Source organism: Apaloderma vittatum, unplaced genomic scaffold (genome assembly GCF_000703405.1).
Source record: "Apaloderma vittatum isolate BGI_N311 unplaced genomic scaffold, ASM70340v1 scaffold1477, whole genome shotgun sequence".
Lineage (NCBI taxonomy): Eukaryota > Metazoa > Chordata > Aves > Trogoniformes > Trogonidae > Apaloderma > Apaloderma vittatum.
In genome coordinates, this window is record NW_009724307.1 from 4423 (window position 1) to 24101 (window position 19679).

Here is a 19679-nt window from a genome sequence, read left to right on the forward strand (position 1 = left end):
TCTGTTAATTCTGTAATTTCTCTCTGTTTTGGGACTTGATTTTTTTGTTGTAGCTATTGCTCAATAAGTCAGAAATTCAGAATCCTCATAGTGGGATTCTTATTGTTCTGAAAAGATAGAAAGTAAACCTTTTGGTCTTTTCTAAGAAATCAAATTTTCATTATTTATTAACATTATAGATTAGGGTACAAGTCCTAGAATGTTGTCACTTTGAAATTTGAAAGGAAAAGTTTCCAATTTATGCATCATATGACACTGAAGAGCAAGTTTAAAAACATGCAGCTTCCCATATGTTTTAGGGAAATTATATGGGAAGAGACTTTGGTAAAAATCTCCCCAGCCTTCTTATAGGTTCCGTTCAGCTATTGGAAGGCAGCTATTAGATCCCCCCCAAGTCTTCTCTTTTCAAGACTGAACAATCTCAGCTCCCACAGCCTGTCCTCATAGCAGAGGTGCTCCAGCCCCTGGATCATCCTTGTGGCCTCTTCTGAACATGCTCCAACAGATCCACGTCCCTCTTATGGTGGGGGCACCAGAGCTGGATGCAGTATTTGAGGTGGGGTCGCACAAGAGCAGAGTAAAGGGGGAGAATCACCTCTCTTGACCTTCTGGCTATGCTTCTCTTGATATATCCCAGGATATTACCCTGTTTAAGCGCAGTGAACAAAATTTGAGGACAATGCTTGCCAAGTGAATTCCTGTCTCACACAGGGCTACAGTGGCCTGTGGTTTTCACTGATGCCAGATTTTACATGGCTCTTTGAACTTAGTAAAAAGTCTCTGTATTTCATAATTTCTGTGTTATTCCTAGTTATGAAAGATAGAGGTCACCAAATAGTCTTAATGCAAATCTGGTATACCTCTTCTCTGTATCTCAGAAGTCAAAAGCTACGTGAGTTACAGAGTATTAGATGAGATGTGTATTTTTTCAGTTGAAATACTTGGTCATAACGGGTGTTGAGCATGATGGTAGCTAAGTTTTGATTAAACAGAGCATCTCTGATTTTAAGGCAGGATTACAAACACAAATGATAGAAATATAACAACTCTAGAATTGGTACCTAAAAAAGATTTAATCAGGGAATTTCCTGTGCTCTTCTTTACAAAGAACTTCTTCTAGAAACAGTGGTAGTTTGTTAGCGGTCTTTATACCTAATCTCTTCTAAGATCTAGTTCGCTACGGCAAGTTTAGTGATGATGTCCTTTGCGCCCTTGCAGCTGAACTAGGTTTATCAATTCTTTTGAACAGGGCACAAATTAGTTATAAGGTTTTGTTTCTGATGTTGTAGGGAAGGTTTCCTTTTGCATGATTTTCCTCAGTAGTCTGTTGAACTATTAAATGTGAAATGATGATTTTTGGCAACCTGTTTATTAAAAATAATTTGGTTTATGTCTTTACTCTTTTCTGTGGTGTGTGGCAAATAAAAAATAAATTCAAGTTTTAAGGTTTTATATGCCAACATTTGCTTGCTTTTGATAATTCTTTTGGTTTTCTTAGATGTTGATTTCCTAAAGGATGTAGGAAAAATTGTTAGTTTAATGGACTCTTTCCTACTTTTTAAATGAAAATTGGAGTATTTTGAAGACCTCTTGCTCCCTTAGTTAGCAACACAATTCATTTTAAAATGGAAAATTCTGTATTTTAAGATACTATATTTCTTTGGGCAGATATGCTACAGCATCTGTGACTTGAGAAGTTATATTTGCTGATAGGAGGTGAAGGTCAAGTGAAGCGGTTAATTGTTTATGTTGTGCAAATTTTGGCATACAAGAAAGCATAGTTAAAAAAGGGTTGAGAAAGTCAACGTTAAAGAGAGCTTTATCAATGAAACACAAGCAGTGCCAGTTGAAATTGTTTCTGTCTCACCATGATGTTCTCTGCTACTTCTTGTCTGAGATCTTGTGTCAAATTGTTTCTTTGTGTTCTGAATTTGAACATTTGACATCTTTTCAGTTCAGTTTTGGTTTTCATCATCTATTGATGCAAAAATCATTGACATATGGTCTGTTTCATTTCACATTTTCAGTGTTGCAGAAGATGAAACGGTTTTTTTGACCTTGTATGTTGTCACTTCTGCTGAATGACAGAAAACCCCTCACTGTTAGTAAAAATCAGTTATTTTTGTAGAAAATGTTAGAAACCTTTAATTAGTGCATTAAATACGTTTTCAGCTTTGATGCCAATGCCAGTTTATGTGTCAGTCTCAAACCATAATTTCAGGTAAAAAATGCAAGAACTTTTAAAGTTTTATCTAGAAATAAAGTTGGTCTTCCATCTTGTAACTTCCTTCTGAGGCTTCAGGACATTATAATTTTTTTGTATCAGAATAGGTGGATGAAGTTACCTAACTCAGTCACTTCCTCCCTGACTGAGCAAACATCTGAACAGTGCTGTGAGGTATAAAACAATTCACATCATTTTACCATGTGTACACAAGGTGGCAGAGAATCCCATTTTGCTCATACTTCTAAGGAAGAATTTGAAGTCTTGCAAAGACCGCAAGTAGTGTTAGAGAGTTCTGTTTGGATCTTGTCTTATGGCTGTTGTTGTTGAGTGTTACAGCTGTTTGTCATTTTCATCTTCCCTCTTTTCCTTGTTGCTTTCTTGATTCTGTCAGCATAAGGGAAGTGGAATTTATTTTTCTGGACTCTAGTATGCAGGAATCCCAGGATGTGTATTCTGACTATTGAGACAACTGCTTGTATCTCAGCCCCTTTAACATTAAAACAAGCAAAGGAGATCTCTGTTTTCTTAATCTTGTGAGTAAGAATCATAGAATCATAGAATGTAAACTATTAAATAGCCGGAGCAGAAATTTGGAGTTTTGATGCAGTGGTTTGACATGGGGTAGGTGAAAGTTGTGATGATTCTGCAGTTGCCTGGTTATGTGCTTCACATGTTTGTGTGATAACTGTGGGGCAAGGCTGAGAAGTTGAGAAGCTATTGCATTTTATTATTACTTCTGCATCAAGCTACCTAATGTGCATGTAATGCTTTCCTGTGCATAGGTACTCTATTCAGTGTATACCTCTTAATTCACTAGATCAGCTTTTTCTCCCCCTTTTTTTAACTTGAACCCTGTAGTTTTTAAACGTAAAAATGTGTCATGTTGATAACCTCCAACTCAGAAGTTGCAGTAAGCTGTGAGAGTGAGCAATGTGGTAGCCTTCAGGGCATGTCTTGCAATATTCTTTCTTCTGAGAAGTCAGTGATGAAGCCTCTAGACAAAATAGAAAAATTGCTGGTTGATGTGGCATGTGTTGTTTTGCTGCAATAAGTAGCTTTCATTTCCACTGGTGTGATGCTTATCTAGTTGTAAATTCATAATGGGCTTTGTTAGAGGTGTAGAGAGCTTTTGAAGACAGATGGTAAAGGCCTCAACCTTGGGCAAACATGAAAATTAGGTTTTTCCATGTGCCATATACTGCATCATATAATTTGGGGTTGGACTCCGAAACCAAATGCTAATTGTGTCTGGGAATTGAAGTAGAATAGTGAATGGATTACAAGTAACAAGAGTAATTAATTGCAAATTGCCAAGTTGGTGTTAAGTACTGTAGGAAGAAAGTGATTAATAGACTTTATGTTTGGGCTATATAAGAGGTAAGTAGCACTTCTGCAGCTAGTAGTGAGAGATGCTGTGGACCAATGAGTAGCTTTAAAAAATAAGTCTCTGCAGGATTCCAGTGTGCCAACAGGCATGCCCTTGGTCTGAAATTAACAGGGTCTTGGGTGAATTCTGATAATAAAATATATCTCTACAAGCAGAAAACATAAATACATATTAATTTTTCATTGTCAACCTACACTTAACATTAGGAAAATTTATTTTTGTTCCTTGGGCAGTAACTTTTGGCACAAGCTCTGCTTTTGTTAAAATGACCATATCCATTTTATTGAGAATAGTTCAACCTATGAAAAAATTAATTTGTGGTACTAAGCCTTTAATGGATTCCTTTTACAATGAATCACTCATTTGAATTGGAACACTTGACAAAAATAGAAATATCAGAATAGACTGTTTTCCATAAAATGTTACGTCCTGTGTAGTCTACCTTTCTTTCTGTAAAAGCATAACCATTTCCTGTCTGTGAACTCACTGATGTTTAAAATAAAACCACAAGCTCATCATGATCCTCAAACTTGGAACAAATTGTCACTGCTGGATTGGAAAGGGATTGCCTGTCACTAATAGTGAATTTTCAGAACCGGTTTAGATTAAAATCAAGACTTCACAATCTAACAGAATCTTACTTTCCTGTTGCTAGTTTCTTTAATTACTAAGGTAGTTTTTAGTCTTGCAGTCTTTTTTTAAGGAGCTTTTCTAGTGGATTTTGTTTGCTTTCCTAGGATGCTGCGTGAAGATGGGTTGGGGTGCTTATGATGCCATTGACAGTCTCTCCTGCTTCAGTAGTAGCCAACTGAAAGCTGTCTCCGAGACAAAAAGGCTACTTTTTTTTTTTTAATCCATTTGTCACTTCCAGCTGCATCACCACAGGGTCAGATGAACAGTAGTTGTCTTAATGACTGAGGGAGTAGGAGTGTGTGGCTGAGACTGAGAGAGAGCACTTCAGCTGGAGTTTAAGTTGGTTTGAATTGTTCTGGCATCGTAGCTGAAGTTTGAGTATATTCCAGTGTACAGATTCAACCTTGTGCTTTTAAAATTCATTGCCATTATATACTATCCTTAGGTACACTTCAGCTATGAAAGAGGAAAAGAATTATTTTGTATTAAAACTTGGGATTTGGGTGTTCCTATGCTCATATGCTCCTATTTACTATTCATGTCCTATTTTCAGAAGCTTCCAGGCAAAGTAGACAAGTATACTGCTCCTAGCATTCTCAGTCTTGGTGATGGTGCCAGGGAATTTGTGCACTGTTGTTGCCAAAGATGAACTGCATGAAAATATGTTCTCAATATATTTCAGTGTTTTCGCAAAGTTTTTTTAGCTAGGAATATAAGCATGGTGTTTGACATACCTAGGTTTATTTACAGGATGGTTAATTACCTGTCATTCTTCCAAACAAGGTACTGTAATTTGTGTTTATTGCTATTTTCTCCCTGGGTGGTGGATAGAGAACGAGTAGATGAAAGGAAAATCCTGAAATGAGATCATGTCTGCTTTGTGTGGACTTCAGATTCTGTGAAAGAGTGGAGTCCGCAGTCAAAAGTATATCTGATCCCTTGCAGTGCAGTAATCCTGCACCTGGGTTAGGGCAACCCCCAGGATCAGTACAGGCTCTAGGATGAGGGGATGGAGAACAGCCCTGCGGAGAAGGAGTTAGAGGTCCTGGTGGATGAAAGCTGGACATGAGCAGGCTGTGTGCACTTGTAGTGATTGGACAACTGTATCCTGAGCTGCATCAAAAGAAGTGTGACCACCAGGTCAAGGGAAGTGACTCTGCCCCACTACTCTGCGCTGGTGAGACCCCACCTACTGTCCTGTGTTCGGCTCTGGAGTCCTTATCACAGGAAGAACATGGACCTGTTGGAGCAGGTCCAGAGAAGGACCACAAAAATGATCAGAGGGCTGGAGCATCTCAGCTATGCCGAGAGGCTGAGAGAGTTTTTTAGCCTGGAGAGGAGGAGGCTCCACGGAGACCTTATCGCAGCCTTATGAGACGTAAAGGAGGCTTATGAGAAAGACAGAGACAATCTTTTTAGTAGGGTCTGTTGCTGTAGGACAAGGGGCAATGGTTTTAAACTAAAAGAGAGTAGATTCAGACGATGTAAGGAAGACATTTTTTACAGTGAAGACGATGAAACACTGGAACAGGTTGTGCAGAGAAGTGGTAGATGCCCTCTCCTTGGAAACGTTCAAGATAAGGTTGTACAAGGCTTGGAGCAACCTGATCTACTTGCAGATATCCCTGCTTTTTGCAGGGACGTTACACTAGATAACCTTTAAAATGTCCTTTCCAAGCCAAACTATTCTGTGATTCTGTGGTAGCTTTATGCTTGATTGTGGCTCTGCCCCCACAGTGGTTGAATTCATCAGTGGTATCTAATTTCTGGAAAAAAAGGTGATCAGTAATTCAAACACTTCCTCTTCAGGTGTAGAGTTGTGCAAGCTTCTGAAGTACTCTGTGTACTAGAGGATTAGAATTAAGAAAGTTTTTGCTCCCATGTTTTACATAGTTTAAAAATCCATTTTGAAAAGATGTAAAAGCTGTCATAAAGATGCAGAAGCAGGAGTTTTTTGAACTTGATTGGTTGTCCTTCAGTATCTGAACGTAATCGTATTTAATGATAAAAAGGTAGCATCCTGCTGATAACCACTTTAAGAGCGGACAGATACATGTTCCTGCTCATTTCAGTAGAGAACAGTTAATCTGAGTCATAACTGAAGTAGTGATATGACTTTGTAAGGAAATGTGCAGTCAGTTAGGAGCTAGTATGTAGTAGCTTAAACAGCACAAATCAGATTTTTAAAAAACGTGTCTACATCCTAAATAAATGAATTATTGTAACACTAAAAAAAAATTCTAGAGACTAAAAAGTATAATCCATATTTCTGTGTTAATGCATTAGGGCCAAAACTCTAGCATCTAATATTTGATGGGATATTTGCAGGTACATAAAATAAAACTATTCCTATCCATCCAGCTAAGAGGGGGAAAAATACTATTGCAAAGCTGAAATCTTACTAAGTTTAGAAAAGCAGCATAGAAGCAAAACTGCAGTATACCATGAGGCAGATCCTCAAGACAGATCTGTAGAGTAAGCATACAAACTTAACCCAAAATTTTCCAAAAAGTGAATTTTTAATTTCTGTTCCAAAAAATGTAATTATTACTCTTACTGGGAATAAAAGAACACTGAGGACTTCTCCTTTAATTCATTGGTAATTATTACTGCTTAAGTCTTTTTGATCATAGATCAATTCTGTAAGAGCCTAGTTTTAAGTTCTGGGTTTTGAAATCTAATCTTTACTCCCTTTTCCTCCTCTACTCCTTTAAAATGAAATTAAATACTCGGTTGAACATACACCATGAAATTTGGTATAGAACTTGTATAACTTCCTGAGTTATTTTTTATAATTTATCGTATACTTTAAGAATTAACTGGGTATTTCTGACAGGAGGAATCTCAACTATTTTTCCAATGCCTACGCTGCTGCAGTCAGTGCTGTGGACCCAGATGCTGGCAATGGAGAACTCTGCATTAAGGTTCCCTCGGAGCTGTGGAAACATGTTGATGGTAAAGAGACCCTACTGAAAGTTTAATTTAAGATGCTGTGGAGTTTTGAGTTAAGAGTTTATATAGGAAGATAGTAGATTTAAATAAATAGAAGTAGCGTTATATTATTTAATGGAATGATGGTTACTGTTTCCTTTTTTCTCACCAGTATCTTTCCAGTTCAAGTCTAAAAATACTTCCACATTTGTTGATAATACGGAGAGATGGTTGCAAGGTTTCTTAACAATTTTTACAAGCTCTTGGGTGGTCATGAGCCCAGAAGTATACATGAAGAAGTGGGTGTAAGGGAGTGTATTGGGTGCTCAATTGTAACTTTTAAGCTGGTTCTATATCCAACAAAGAAAATTTACAAGGATATATCTGTATACATCTCTTTTTTTAAAAGCTACAGTATTTTTTTCCCATCTCACTTTGAAGAATGATTGTTTTAAAATGGATTTGGTAATGAAAAGTAGACTATAAACTGCTCTACTAGATCCTGGAACAAGTAACTCTTCCAATGTATCACCCACCAATGTTGATTATTTTCTTACATGGATTTTATTAGTTTCTTGTAGTTTTTTTCTTACATGTTTAACCAGTTTTTCCTGTGGATTTGAGACCTATAAGAGAATAAAAACCACTGTATCGTGAAGCTGACTCACACAGTGTTGTCAGATACACTTTAATGGGAAAGACACTTTTGTTTATTTCAAATTTCCATTGTCTTGCAAGCCCAGAAGGGAAAATATTCAAACAGGTAGAATTTTTCTTTAAAAAGTTTGAAAGCCAAATTATGGTGAGACATGTTGGATAAATTTCACCTTTTTTCATGCTTGAACTTCTTTTCTTGCCAGTCTCTTCATAGGTGAGATTTCTTTGAATCTAAACCAAAGCAAAGACACTTAAGTTACAGGAAAAGCTTTAACTTTAATAAGAGGTTTTAAGAAACTGCAGATGACAACAGCGTGTCTTTTAAGAATGTGCTTGTTACAGTGCAGGCTTTGTAGAAAATTATTTCGGCTAGATACAAAGGTGATCATGCTCACAGTACAATAGTCTGTAAAGACTGTTTACTATTGGGGAGTTGAAAAATGAAATATAATTTCAGTTGCAGTATTTATTAATTAATAAAGATTCTTGTAAGTGGACCTGGAGGCCCATGAGCATGAAATAAACACATAATCTTGAAAGACCCAAGAGTCCAAAACCAAATGATTATTCTGAAATAACTTTCATGTATGTTTTATACATTTGTTTCACTTTCGGTCTTGGTGCTACAGAGTTGAAAGTCTTGAAGGTGCATATAAACTTTTCTCTGGACCAGCCAAAAGGAGGCCTTCATTTTGTGGTACCCAACATGGAGGGCAGCATGGCAGAAAGAGGGGCTCATGTCTTTTCATGTGGTTATCAAAATTCAACAAGGTAAGAAAACTATCTTTGAATGGTAGGCTGTATTTCCTATTTAATCTTGAAGTGTAGAAATTACAAATAATCTCCTTGAATTATAAATTTGAAAAATTCTAAGACTTAATTTGTGCTTGAAAGGAGCTTATCGATGTGAAGTAGCAACTAATGATTAATAGTCAGGTTTTTATAGTCTTTATAGAAGCAGGAGCTCCTATACAGGTGATGACAAAGACACTGCTAGTACTTTATAAAATTATAGTATAGTAGGAGTCAGTATGTCAGCATTAAAATTATTTAACAATATGGTTTGGAACTTGAGAGAAAAATAATCTGTGAAAAAGAGAGTATAATTATAATTGCTAACTATAATTGCTAACCACTTCTCTCCCGATTTTAACTTCCCTAGATTTTGGTTTCCTTGCGTCGATTCCTATTCTGAGTTGTGTACCTGGAAACTTGAGTATACTGTAGATGCTGCAATGGTGGCTGTTTCAAACGGAGATTTGGTGGAAACGGTGTATACCCACGATATGAGAAAGAAGACTTTTCATTACATGCTGACTATTCCAACTGCAGCTTCTAACATCTCCTTGGCAATAGGACCTTTTGAAATTCTTGTTGATCCATACATGCATGAGGTAATAATCTTCACAGAGGCCTTCGTGTTGGTTTTTGAAGAGGGTCCCGTTTCGAAGAGCCGCCGGGTAACGACGATCACACCGATGCGGTTACATGCCGTTCCAACTTTATTGCTCCAATTAGCCCAATATATAGAGAGTTAAACAATATGCTTTGTGTTCACATGCAAAGCACAAGCTACAATAAGCTTAGTCTTTGATTATCGTTATCAATCCTTGTGGGTGTTAGATTGCCCTTGCTGCATCCTATTGTGCGTCCTTGCACATCCAGCAAAGTTCTTGCAGATACAACTTTGTTACCTCTTTTTAAGCTTCAAGGTGACTCTAGGAACAGAGCGTTGTTTACGGTCCAAGCTGTATTGTCCAAAATTTCTAGGGGTATACTGTGTCCTTGTTCTGCAAGGAAATCCCCTACAGGTTTTGGTGGTTTTTTTTAAGGAATTAGTGACTATTTTTGTGTTGCAACCAGTATATATTGCTCAAATATGGGTATGTCTAGGTATGACCTCCATTAGCACAGTTATGTGATAAAACTTATCTAGTAATGCCTATATTTAAGTTTCTCCAAAGTAAAGCCTTTGAATGAGCAATAATTCTGTTTATGCCTGGGTTTATGGGGCTAATTTAGTTGGAGTTGGTAAAAGCATATTTCTCAAAGTAGCTTTAAGCCCATCGTGTTGCTGGTAGTAGATGAATATTATTGCTACACCATTGAGTAGCCTTCTGAGCTAAGTTAGCATTGAGATTTCATTCTTAACAGATTGTTGCCATAATGTTGAAGTTCACCAGTTTATAGTCTCAGATAGGGTAAGGATGGACTTGGCAGGCACTTCAGCATAAGACTGACCTGTGTATTCTTCTTTTGAAAGCAAGTTAGGAAAATACTGGGAAATAGCTATGTTTTACTTGATCCAAAGGCAAACATCAGATTTTTAGTCCACAGCAATGATATTCTGTTGACTTTTACTAGTAGAACGTACTCATTTATGAAAGGTAATAGCTGTTAAAAAAACCCAAAACTAACAGTTGTTGATAGCTGAAAAATCTGAACTGATAGATTTCTCTAGAGTTGGTAACTATGGAGCTCGCTTGAAGTTATATATCATTCTCAGCTTGATTCCTCTGTCACTGCTGAAGTTAGTGTCACTGGTTCATCCTAAGTTTGTGGAAAAAACAGTAGTATCAAGGTTACTTGTGGTTTTAGCTGTAACGAGTCCTCTAAACAGTAGCACTGCTTGATGGATTTGAAAATGAGCATAGAAGAAAAATGTTATCTCCAAAAGACACTGGATTGCAAAATCAAAGAAAAATGTCATATATTTTTCACAGAATGTTAGGGCTTGGAAAGATCATCTAGTTCAACCCCCATTTTTAAATGATAGACAACGCTGGGTAGACATTGCTACTGTGCGTTATCTGCTAAAAATCACTTTCCTGTTGCTCTCATGATTAAAATAGACATCCTGGTGTACTTTTCTGCCATGATAGTCGTTATCACAGCTTGAAAATGCTCTTTTCTGTTTGATTTATGGAAGTTATATTTTTATTGTGGGTATCTTTTCTGTTATGTAGCATATTTATTTTATGTATTATATTTATGGATTTAAATACATTTGTGTTTCCTGCACTGAGTTTTCCTTTGTTTGTAGGTGACTCACTTTTGCTTACCACAACTTCTCCCATTGCTCAAACATACCACATCATATCTTCATGAAGTATTTGAATTTTATGAGGAGATTCTTACCTGCCGCTATCCATACTCCTGTTTCAAGACTGTTTTTATAGATGAAGCCTATGTTGAAGTAGCTGCTTATGCATCCATGAGTATTTTCAGGTTAGTATTTGAGAAAATTACACCTTCTAAATTCACAGGCCTAGAAGCTCTAGATACAAGACTGTTGAGAAATACATGGAGTTCTTATTATTTTTGTAACCTGAATTTTGGGCTCTCTAGTTTGAAAAGGCTGACATTTGTTGACATTACAGGCTTTTAACATATTTTCCAATTTTATCTGTTATAAAAATGTTGCATTTGTATCTTCTTTAAATAAAAATAAGCAGTGGTTTTCTTTCTGAATTGGGAACAACATGAAATATTTATGATCAAATCAAATGCAGAAGTTTGATTATGTTTTATTTTGCTTCAGCTGGGGTAGAGTACCAGGAATCCAAAAGACTTTCACCAGTTAAATGACTTTGACTCTACACAGAGAGTTTGATATAGATGATAGTAGTGGGAGATTTGCCTGGATTAAGGGTAGTAAAAAAAATAGATGTTACTATATCATTGGAAAACCAGTGAAGGAATTACTCTATTTGTTTTGGCTTTTAAAGCAATGTCTCTGTTTTGTTTTTTTTGGAGCTGGTTGCTCATATTGTGTTATTTTCTTTTTATGTGGGTCCAGCACAAATCTCTTACACAGTGCAATGATTATAGATGAAACTCCACTGACAAGGAGGTGCTTAGCACAGGCCCTGGCCCAGCAGTTCTTTGGATGTTTTATATCCAGAATGTCCTGGTAAGTATTTTGCCATTGTACCCTCTAGAAAATGGGGAGAATCTAGTAAACTCAAATTTTAATTTGCATGTTTCATTTTATCAGAGTAACTGAAACAGTGACTGTACGAGGAAAAAAAAAAAAAGGAAAAATAAGAAAACCAGCTTGGTAAATGAAAATCCCTGAGTATTTGAGTTTGGTTTTTTTTGCTTGAATGAAGAATGGGAGATAGAAACATTCCAAAGACTGTAGAGATTGAACATGTCTGTACTGGCACGAGTACTCTTCATCGGTGGCACAGACAATGGGATTGAGTGCTCCCTCAGGGTGTTTGCAGATGAAACCAAGCTGGGTGATGCAGTTGACACACCAGAGGGACAGGAAGTCACCCAGAGAGACCTGGAAAACCTTGAGAAGTGGACCCGTGTGAACCTTGTGAGGTTCAACAAGGCCAGGTGCAAGGTCCTGCACCTGGGTCAGGGCAGCCCTGGTACTAATACAGGCTGAGAGATGGAGGGGTTGAGAGCAGTGCTGCGGGGAAGGACTTGGGGGTACTGGTGGATGAAGAGCTGGACGTGAGCCGGCAATGTGTGCTTGTAATGCTCAGCCAGCTGTATCCTGAGCTGCATCAGTGTGACCAGCAGGTCGAGGGAAGTGATTCTGTCCCTCTGCTCTGGTGAGACCCCCCTGCAGTGCTGTGTTCAGTTCTGGAGTCCTCAGCACAGGAAAGGTATGGACCTGTTGGAGTGAGTCCAGAGGAGGGCCACAGGGAATGGTCAGAGAGCAGAAGCAGCCTCAGAGTTGGGGTTTTTCAGCCTGGAGAAGAGAAGGCTCTGGGGAAACCTGGCAGCCTTTTAATGCTTTAAGGGGGCTTATAAGAAAGAGAGGGATTTTTTTTTTTTTTTTTACTGAGGCCAATAGTGACAGAACAAGTGGCAACACTTTTAAGCTAAAAGAGAATAGGTTTAGATTAGGTATTGGGAAGAAATTATTTTCTGTGAGGGTGGTGAGGCACTGAAACATGTTGACCAGTGAAGTTGTGGATGCCCCCTCTGTAGAAGTGTTCAAGGTCAGGTTGGATGGGGCTTTGAGCAACCTGATCCAGTTGCAAATGTCCCTGCCCATGGCAGTGGGGTAGGACCAGAGGGCCTTTAAAGGTCCTTCCGTCCCAAAATATTCTGTGATTCTATGATCTATGTCTTCTCTCAGAAATTATTGCTACTGATTGTCGTAGTGTGCTTTGGCACCTGGAAATTTTAGAAGGAAGACCCCTTTCGTCAAATACTTTGTGTTAAGAAGTGTAGTCTGCATTAGAAGAGCTTACAGAGCACAGAACTAATGCATTACAAAGAAGTTCAGGGAGGGGAATACAGAAGTTGGTGTCAGATGGGGTAGTAAACTGCCATGGTAAACTCCATTTCTCAGAAAATCTACCTTAACTAGCTCTTGCAGTCCTGATAAGTATTTATTTTAAAGCCTTTTGCATAAACTTTATATATCGGGGAGAGGGAGCCCATTACTCTTTTCACAGTAAAAGCTTATGTTGTAGAGTATCCTTGGCTTAAAAAAAAGAAAACATTTAAACTGATGTTTGTAATGTTTTAATTTATTTTCGTATCTTCCTTATTTCTAGTCTACTTCCACTGCGAAGACAGTCTTTTCCTCTCTCATAATGACTCCCTTTTTTATGCCTTCATACTCTTCATGTCATTCTGATGTTTAGAATTCTAGTTTGTGATCATTTTATACTTTTTGTCCACATTTTTCTCTCTTGGAACATAACTTTCAGAAGAGATGTTTAAATGGGTGTCCACCAAATTGTGAGATACGTATTTTGTCTACTTACTGTCTAGATCTTCTGCGCTTCATTGAGATGTTTATCAAAAAATTAAGATTGTATAGATTAGTAATTGCTTTAACTTTGGTGTCCATTTCCACTGTTTTATTGTTACTGTTTCAGCTAAAATATTTTTTTTATTTTTTAATCTGAGCTTCTGTGGTAAAAATTCAGTTTTCACTGGCTTTTCAGTTTCATCGGTCCTATGCAGGTGCCAAGTTACATAAATTGGTTCACAGCTCATCAGACTCCTATTGACTTAGAGAAGTTATATAACTTACTGAAATTTCTGGCTATTTTGAGCTGGTCAAAAATACCATCCCTTACAAAATACCTTCTGAAGCGCTATAATTCATGCTTCTTTCTTATTGTAGGTCAGATGAATGGGTGCTAAAGGGAATCTCTGGTTATATTTATGGCCTTTGGATGAAAAAAACCTTTGGTGTTAATGAGTATCGCCACTGGATTAAACAGGTAACAACACAACAGTAGTAGTAGTATTTTCTGTATCTCTCAGACATTTTGCATGAAAGAAGATGCAATAAAAAACTAGAATATAGTATAGTCTTGCATTGAAATTTAGAGAAATATTTAGTAGTGTCAAAAATTAGAGCTGAAATATTTTACCGCTTGCTTCAAGTGAAGACACCAAACGTACTGACCAATATATGTTTCTGTGACTGCCTTATGAATAATAATTTTTATTGCCTCTCTGTGCAATTAGTTTTCCTCTTTTTGTTTGGGCTTTTGCACAAAACCAAAAAGAAAAACACTTAGAGGATGGGCTTCATAAGGAGATATATTTGGTGAATTGGTTACACTGTGATGGCCATCCATAAAGTTCAGAAGGGCTCCAGTGTTAACTTGGATCAATAGTGAATAAAGTGTATTTCAGTATCAAGTGCTAAGTGAAATAAGGAAACAGTAAAAAATCCCTGTTGAGGGGATTTTTATAGCTTACAGTTCCAACTGTAATGCTCTGAGATACTTTCTAGTGACAGCAGCAGTTGACTTCTCATTCTTTGCCAGTAACATTCACTCACAGAAAGAGGTATATCTTCCTCCTCTTCCTCTCATCACATTCTCTTACCCTTCCTAAGCCTATGGGATCCATTTACATCCCTTACTCATGTGGGGACCCAGTGCAGTGACCTTACCTACCTGAGGTCCATTCAGCTCACCAGTGGCGTGCTGTCTGTGCTAAAGCTGTGCGTGCTGTAGAGAACAGCAGAACTGGATGAAGGTCTGTTCACTGTCACGTACAGCAGAAGTTGCCTCTGGATATAAGTAGTTCATATTCTTCCCTATGAGCTAGCCAAGTGCTTTTACATAAAACTAAGAGGTGCTACTGTCACAGCCTCCAGTTCTGCTGTTCCTGCTTTGAATATATTATCAATAAGGTGTGTAAATGGATAGAAATCAATGAGCATCAATACATTCAGTATTTGGATAATTCCTTGACTAACGTTGGGTTGCAGACAGGTATCAGTTTGCTCTCCTTATGCCTAAGGTGGCCCAATTTGATTCAGAAGCCGTGCTGACTGCTGGGTGCCAGTCAGCCCCTGCAAACATCCTGCCCTGAAGCGTGCTCATTGCCTGGGCGCAGCACCACATGCATTCGAACTCGTGTTCCAGTTCAGAGCTGGCTTTTGTCTGGCTTGGGTGTGGGTCAAGGTGAGCTTCTGTGTGCTGCAAGGTGCTGTGGAAGTACACCCTGTATTACTTTGCACTGGAAGGAAATCATGATCACCTTTATTTCTTTTAATCAGAGACAACTTATTTATTGAACAGTAATACTCTTTAGATATATTGCAGTTAAATGAGGGTTGATCCATAATTCAGACCCAGAACAAGTATTAACTGCTAATTTCTGTGGTTCATTTTCGTTTGTCATGCTGTGGGACATTCCTGATACTAAAATGCTCTTTGTATTTGTAAACAAGTTTCATTAGGAGGTATGGGTTGAAGAATGGTATGAAAAGCTTTCCTGTCATCTTTAAATAATTTCTCTATTTTTCAGAATTATGCTTGCTTATGTATATTGTACTTTTTAGGAGTTAGATCAAATAGTGGCATATGAATTGAAGACTGGTGGAGTTTTACTGCATCCGATATTCGGAGGAGGAAAAGAGAAAGACAAGTATGTTTATTTATGCCGCAAGTCATTACAGGGTATGTTTTTATGAGGCCATTAATATATGCCTTGGGTGTGTTGTGTAGCACAAGACCAAAGGCTGAAGATACTCAGCTGCCCAAGGCATGTATTACCAGTCTCATGAAGTACATATTGAGTGTATTGTATCATTGTTGTTTTATTTTTCTTTCACTTCAAATCTTGAAGGGAATTAACTGTAACGAATGTTTTTAATGCTGTTATGAAACTTACTTTTTAGTAAGAGGATGAGAGAGAATACTGAGCCAGAATTCTGACCTGAGGTATTTCTGGAGTGGTTGGTAATCTTTAGATTTTTTTACAGTGTCATCAGTTTTCTTTTTCTTTACTCTTTTTTTTTCTTTCCACTCTCAGTTACCACTTTGCAATCTTTTACTGAAGTTTCTTAATCATTTTGATAAAAAGAAGTATTAGATCAGTCATCTGTGAAGTGCCATTGACAACTGTGAACTGGCTGGGTTTGTATTTTCCCAACAACTGTAACTTCCAGTATTGCTAGACTAGGAATTTTCATCTCGCCTCTTTTTGTGATACTCCTGTACTACCCACTGAGTAGAGCTAACCGCTGGAGGTACAAGAGGATTACTAGGAGTGAGGTCAATAAGTTGATCCAGGTTTCAGTGCCAACCTTTTGCTGAGTTTTTCTTTTCTTGGATAAATTAATCTAGTTATGGCACAGCCTCGCAAAGAACTGGTCTTTGGAAACTCATGAGCAGCATTTGTAAAACTGGGAGGTAGAGTAGGAGAATATGTGAACTTTTTAAGTCTTTACTGCAACAGAAGCCCCTGTATTATGAAAATGCAATTGAAATTGTCTGCAGCAGTGGTTCTCTTGCATTTAAAGGTGTGCATTTCCAGATGTTATTAATTTATAATGAAAATTCTGGATTTAGAGCTGAATGAAGCATGCAGTTAACCCATTTAAACTTCAAATACTGATCTCTTTTTTGGAGGGAGATGAAAAAGAAGAGTTTTATGGAACTAGATCATATTGGCTAGTCGCTAGCCAGGTGAATTCTCAACTACTGTTGTGTTCTCTGGATGTTGACAGTCATGGATGCAGCTTGGGTATGCATGTGTGTACCCAGCTATTACTCAGTTTTGCTTGTCTGCTTACGATGGATTTTGATTTAATTCACTGTTCTGTGCTTTCAAGTAGCGGAGCAGACCAAGTGCCTAGATGCTTTTGTTACATATACCTCTGAAAAGCAAGTTACAGCTAACAGCAGTCATTTTAGGGCATCCTGGTGGTGATGATGTCGTTTTTTAAAAGAAAATTTGGAGTACTGAATTAGGTGTTGGCAGACTTTGTAACTGGCAGTGTTAACAATTTGGCAACATGCTCCCTGATAGGGAGGAACTAAATTCACAATAGGATCAGATGAAAGTAGAGCAAAAGGGCACAATTTTTAAAAAGGAAATTCACTAAAATAAAAGTCTCTTTGAAACTGCTAATTTGAGTAGTTTTATTGTATTTATTCTAGAATTGAACACAAATAATTGACAAAATCCTTTTCTAATGCTCTTAAATATGTTTGCTCTGTGTGGTGTGTCCCTGTTAGACACTGTTTCTACAGCTGTTTCACTACTTCATTGTGTTACAGCTTGTTAATAACAATCATAACATCACTTAAATATAAATTACAACTTGCTGTTTCGTGTAGATTGCAAAGCTCTCTTGTGTCTAAATTTTGCACATGTTCCTGACTCTGAGACAATATCTGTATTTAAGGGAGATACTTTCATAATGAGGCCTAGAACATTTCTCTCCAATGCATTTTTTGTATTTCTTTGTTCTGGTTGCTATGCTTTCTTGCCAGGCATATTTACATTACAGCAGTCCCAATTAATAATAACGTGAAGAAAGGTTAACTAATCTAATTTGTCAACTAAATTAGAAGTAGAATATGGAAAGAAATCTTTGGAGAAGAAAGAACCCCAAAACTACTTTCAGCCATATGAATTAATTTCTGTGCAAAACACAGGTCTCAAATGTTCTTCCTGTTTATGTCTGGTGAAACACAAACACTGCTCTGGAGAGCACTTATTTTAAAAGAAAAAAAATCACAGCTTGGGAAAACGAAAGGAGGGAAACTGCAGGCTGACTGCTGTATGAAAGCTTCAGGACAAAGCTGCTTGTGTTACATTTCCATTTTGTGTTCTCTGCTCTCAGATTTTGGTTCTCTTCAGTGTTTGTGCTGGTACCACCCTGTTGTAAAAATTAAAAACTTGAAGAAATTGATATAGATATATTTCAAGCGGAAGAAGCATGTTGACAGGTTTATGTTCAGTGACCTGAGTACGTCTGAGAGCGTGATGATTATAAATATTCATGGAAGAGTTAGTTCACTTTTCAATTTGGCAAAGGTTCTAGGTCTATATTGCTAATTTTAATTCTTGTTTAGTGCCAAATTAATAGAAGTTTTACAAGTATAATGATTGAACAGAAGTATAATTGGAAGAAGTGTATTAATTTTGAATGAACTATGAAACGTAACTGTTGAATGCAGACTTCTCTCAGTTTTGATTTGCACTTAAATAATGTAACCGGTACCAAAATCAGTCAACACTTAGTATATTTAAGAAGGCCAAGAATGTGGGTCCTGGCTTGGTTGTAATTTTCAAGAAAAGAATTTTACCAAAGTCAATCAACTGTATAATTTGAAGCTGGATAAATAGTTTTTATACTATGACCAAATTATTTTATAATGTCTGAGCCACAACCTCAGTTTCCTCCTTGCATTTCAATTCTTTCATGGTTACTAACATGTCCCTACCCGGGAACAGAGAAGTATCCAAAACAACAGGGCGATTTTGATAAGAAGAACTTTAGCAATCGCCTATCAATTAGAAACAGCAAGTGGTAAACCTAAGCACCTTCTTATTCATATACCTAAGAAAGGTAATGCTTGCTTAAATTTAGAAATACTTTTCTTTTTGTATCTTCTTAAGATGGTTCAACAGACATTCATGAGTAAAGTCAAGGGAGTCTTCCAGTAAATAGAAGGATGGAAAAAAATATTAAGGTGTTGCTACCTTTGTTCTTGCCATCTCCTGAACTCTGAGAGCTGCAGATAGAGGCTAAGTCATGGTCCTGTCCTGGTAGAACACTTCTTGCTGTCATACAGCTCTCAACTGCAAGGAAAGACAGGACAAAGTTTAAATGATTTGTTTAACAGGCTTTGGGAGGTTCTGGAAGACCAGTCTCTTTCTTAGGTAGCTGGTAGGAAAGATCAAGCTTATAGCACTTATCTTTGATCGCTACAATTCATGAATTGTTTAATTCTGTCTTGCAGTGTCTTCTCCTAAAGTCTTTGAACAAATCAGGTGCCTGGTCCATCTAAAAAATGATTTAGTTAGGTTATCTATAAACAAAAATCACAGGGGAAGAATCCAATTTTGATCCCAGAAATTTTTAGTAGCCTGCATTTTCTACACTGCAGTAGACAATTTGTGATTCTCCATCAACCAGCATGAGTCTGGATTCCCACTTCTCAAGAAGTTGGCCTGACATGGTGTGGATCTAATTTCTTTAGATGTTTTTTATTCATTCAGGGAAAACTCAAAGGTCTTGTGAAAAGTCCTAAAAGATAAAACATAGCACAACAAAATACAGTTACCACAGACTTGGTTCATGAATAAAGTCGGACTTCTAATTATCTCCAGTTCTAAAATAACTAAAAAGGGCAAAAAGATCTTATTTTTCTTGAGAATTACAGTACTACAGCTTCTTTTCTACTTTGAAACTGGGCTATAGGTCAGAATGTTTGTGTTCTGAAATGTAAAACTTGGTGGAGAAATCAAGTTTAAAGCTCATCAGAATTCTTTTGGTGTTTTATTGCTGTACAGCCACTAAGGGTATCCTAAAATCAGTTCTGTTTTATAAAAGATTCATGGTTTCACTATTTGTCCATCTTCTGATATGCAATGGACTTAAACCAT

The 19679-nt window shown here is 37.3% G+C and overlaps 1 protein-coding gene across 1 annotated transcript in view; it reads left to right on the plus strand.

The window, feature by feature from the left end:
- TAF2 (TAF2 RNA polymerase II, TATA box binding protein (TBP)-associated factor, 150kDa) overlaps positions 1-19679 on the plus strand; it is a gene marked incomplete at its 3' end in the record, with an annotated part of 50581 nt that overhangs the window by 4093 nt on the left and 26809 nt on the right. The window contains exons 4-10 of the mRNA XM_009872409.1: positions 7084-7202; positions 8465-8606; positions 8998-9229; positions 10879-11063; positions 11635-11748; positions 13939-14038; positions 15619-15704. Coding sequence (XP_009870711.1) covers positions 7084-7202; positions 8465-8606; positions 8998-9229; positions 10879-11063; positions 11635-11748; positions 13939-14038; positions 15619-15704 — 978 coding nt within the window. The remainder of the gene's footprint in view (positions 1-7083; positions 7203-8464; positions 8607-8997; positions 9230-10878; positions 11064-11634; positions 11749-13938; positions 14039-15618; positions 15705-19679) is intronic.